Raw genomic sequence first — 3,502 nt, 5'->3', positions numbered from 1 at the left:
TGTATGAAAGGTGCTATACAAATAAAGATTATTATTATATTGAGTGTTATCTCCCCTAAATGAGTACATGCCATGAACACATTTATAATGTAAATGTGTTTTTAGATTCGTAATTAATCTGTATAAAAGTGCAGCCAACAAACCTCTTTGCTGGTGGAGGCTACGATGCAGGAGCCGGCTACAGTGAATCTGACGGGTGTGGAGGACCCCTCCACCCAGCAGCACAGGTTCTCATGTCTTATATCATTATTCACTTCTACTGGGGCAAAGGTCACTGAGAAAGGAACCTCCATGCCTGGACAGATGTAGCCTTTAGCTGGTGAGATGGACAACTCTGGAGGAAAGGCCTCTGTTTTCCACTGGAACCTGGTAAAAGAGATTAAACAAAATGAAATAATAAGATGTAAATCCAATACGTTAACTAAAGTGAACTACTACAAAACTGATGTTATTATACCATTAAAGATAAAGAATGAGGATACAATGAGTCTTCTTAATCTTTTTCAAAACAGCACACAACAATCTAAACCTCTAAACAATTAAACTAATGAGTTGATATATATCTAATCTTACTTGGCACCAATGTCCCCAGTGTTCATCATGTGAATCCTCTTCTTGGCCTGGCAGCGCTGCACAACAGCTCCGAAGGCCAGGTGGTCCTGGTCCAACTGGACCTCCACTACCTGACAGGTCAGATCAGAACCAGTGGTTAACCTGAGTCTAGCCTAATTCATGCATAAACATATTCAAAAGACCTTCAAATAACTGTATAATTACGTTTCTGTAAAGATAAACGTAGTGTCATTCTTCTCAATGTACATACAGTTTTCTGCCAAATGTGTGTGAAGATAATATGAATATAGTTTTGTTTTATGTATTTGCTAACAAACATTACACTGCATGAAATCCAGATATAATAAGAAATGTGTCAGGTGAGGTTAAGAAGCCATAGGTTCGAAACTCCCCTCAAGTAATATAGAACAACAAACAATAAAACAAAAGGAAAAATGTAAACGTAGATAATCAAACACACAACAAACAATGAACACAAAGTGATTAAAAACACAAATTAATGAGAAGACAACAATTAAATTAAAAAAAAAGATATACATGGAAAAAAATCATAGGCAAAAGAAGAAGAAAACATTTTCATATACACCTGTCAATAAATAATTAGAAATCATGAAATAAATGAGGACAAAATGTTCTAAGGATAGCAAGTTCTTCATAACAATTACTTTGAAGTTTCACCATGATACTGGCCATGTTTCCTTTAAAGGACGAACGTCAAAGGAATAAACATAAAGTAAAAATAGAATGATGGTCTTGTTAGTGCACACAATTACGTCAAGGAAGAGCATCACTTGCACCAGCTTTGTAAAATGACGTCATATGTGTTTGACAGCCTACCTGGCAGCAGCCTTGGATGGTCAGCAGGGGGAGCAGCAGGCCTGCTACCTCCGCCTGCAGCTCAGCAGAGAAGGGAGGTATGTGCTGATGAGGAGAGAACTGGATCTCAACGTTACATGAACCAACACTGGCCTTCAGGCTCTGCTTTCCTGCTGGACTGAAGGACAGGTCCTGGAGGAGAGGAGAGGTTAAACACAGGAGAGGAGAGTGAAGTGACAAGCGTTGATTCTGTATAAATTCCCTATAAACACTTTATCTGTGTGTGTGCATATGTGTTGTAAGTGTTTCATACCCTTAGGTCCAGTGGTGTGTTTGTGTTAAGCATCAGAGTGAAGGAAATGTCTAACAGGCTCCGGTTGACCAGCACTACTTGTTTCTTCACTTTCTGACCCAACATCAGAGACCCCAGCTTCACTTTCCTCTGGCTGGGGGGCTCCACCTCCAGCTAGGAACGAATGATACATACAGGATAACAAATGTTTTAATGAATGATATTGTCAAGTTTTATCTGCCTTTTAGTGAATTACCATTGATGGTGTGCAAAATGCAAATATTTACTCTCACTTTTAATAACCGTATAAATATTCTGTAGCATATTTTTGTAATCTTTTATTTGGCATTTTAGTTTAACTGCTTATGTTTATTTAAATATGCTTATTTCATCTTTTATTTCACATTTTACTTTACATGATATCTTCATATTAATATATTTATTTAATTGTATGTTTTTATTGCACAATCTTAATATTTGTTCTGATGTTTAAAAAAATATTTTCATTTGAGTTATTTTGTATTTATCTTTTATTTATTTCATTCTTATATAGAGCAACTGTCGGAAAAAGGGAAAAAAATCCCCGGGATGAATAAAGTATCATGGTTCTAGTATAGTATTATAATAGTTAGCTCACAGATTTTTAAGTGCGCTAACTTACATTCAAACAGCCGTCAGACTGTATTTTGTGTAAGGATAATGTGGATTGTAATACTAGTTGAACATATTCACATATTGGGTAACTCAATAAGTGTCAGCTGCAATGGCTGAAGTCAAGTTGAGAGACTATCCGTTTTCTAGTACCTTCCTCAGAGGGCTTTTGGTGAGATCTAATTAGATATATACAGTACAGTACACGACAAGACATGTCGTCATGTTCCTTTCTTCTTACTTGCTACCCCTTTCCCTCAACCTATCCTAAGAGAGTGCATGTACGGAGACACGTTAGTTTTGCTGCTATAGGCTTGGACTGTCGGGGGACACCTTACTTCTTCCTTTTCTCTGTCTGTACCTGTGTACTCTCATGTTCCGAATAACCTAGCTTCCCCCACATTTCTTTTTGGTGTCTATCTACGCCGGGATCCTGAGTCGAGGCTAATCATGTTGCTGTGGTCGTGTGTCCTGGATCCTCTATCCTGAGTTCTGGATTTGAGTCCTGCTGCAGTGGAGTGCACCAACTGGGCGTAAGCTGGGCGTAACTCTACGTCCGACTTAGAACCGAAGGTTAAGACCAAACTAAAGTTATGACTAGTGCACCACTTAGACTTAAGCCCTGTATGCGTTGCGCCCGGGTGTAACTTTTACGCCTAGTATGGAGCAGGCGTAAATCGGAAAGAGAGACTAGTATCCATAGTAACGTAAAACAGGCAAGAAGGAAAATAACTATGGCAGTGCGTCTTGTTTACATGTTGTAACAACGAAAGGGCATTAAGACGAGAGAGTCGTCCGTGATCAAACAAACCCACTGGACATCTATTCAGTGAGCTGATTGAGAGGTTTCGTTTTGGCAGACAAGCCCTTTTTTATTTAATCGAGGAGATCTCCCCTCAANTCCCCCCACCCCCTTTATGTCTTTTCCGACGGCAACGTCCCTTTCTGCCGGCGTTTTTAGTGTCTGTCTTGACACACTTGCACTTGTAATATCTTTAGTAGGAAAGGAGTGAGTCATCGTTGCTGATTGTATCCTATTATTATTATCTTTCAGATGTTTTAGACGTTGTATTACATTGCATGTTTCATATTATATCAGGGGCAGGGCGACATAAGTGTAATATATCTTATTATAGAGCATACACCATACCATAAGACCGGACCGTGAGT

At 38.8% G+C, this 3,502-nt stretch overlaps 1 protein-coding gene across 1 annotated transcript in view; it reads right to left on the bottom strand.

Annotated features, from left to right (window-relative positions):
• The window catches only part of LOC104942100 (hydrocephalus-inducing protein homolog), a 12,833-nt gene extending 10,126 nt beyond the window's left edge, over positions 1 to 2,707 (bottom strand). The window contains exons 1-5 of the mRNA XM_010767296.1: positions 2,702 to 2,707; positions 1,703 to 1,855; positions 1,411 to 1,581; positions 574 to 683; positions 144 to 366 (exon numbers count right to left, since the gene is read on the bottom strand). Coding sequence (XP_010765598.1) covers positions 144 to 366; positions 574 to 683; positions 1,411 to 1,581; positions 1,703 to 1,855; positions 2,702 to 2,707 — 663 coding nt within the window. The remainder of the gene's footprint in view (positions 1 to 143; positions 367 to 573; positions 684 to 1,410; positions 1,582 to 1,702; positions 1,856 to 2,701) is intronic.
• Positions 2,708 to 3,502: the final 795 nt, after the last annotated feature.

The sequence above is a fragment of the Notothenia coriiceps genome, unplaced genomic scaffold, assembly GCF_000735185.1.
Source record: "Notothenia coriiceps isolate Sejong01 unplaced genomic scaffold, NC01 NC01_scaffold00004105, whole genome shotgun sequence".
NCBI lineage: Eukaryota > Metazoa > Chordata > Actinopteri > Perciformes > Nototheniidae > Notothenia > Notothenia coriiceps.
Note: the sequence above shows the minus strand (reverse complement) of the source record. Positions and strands in the feature narration are given on the sequence as shown.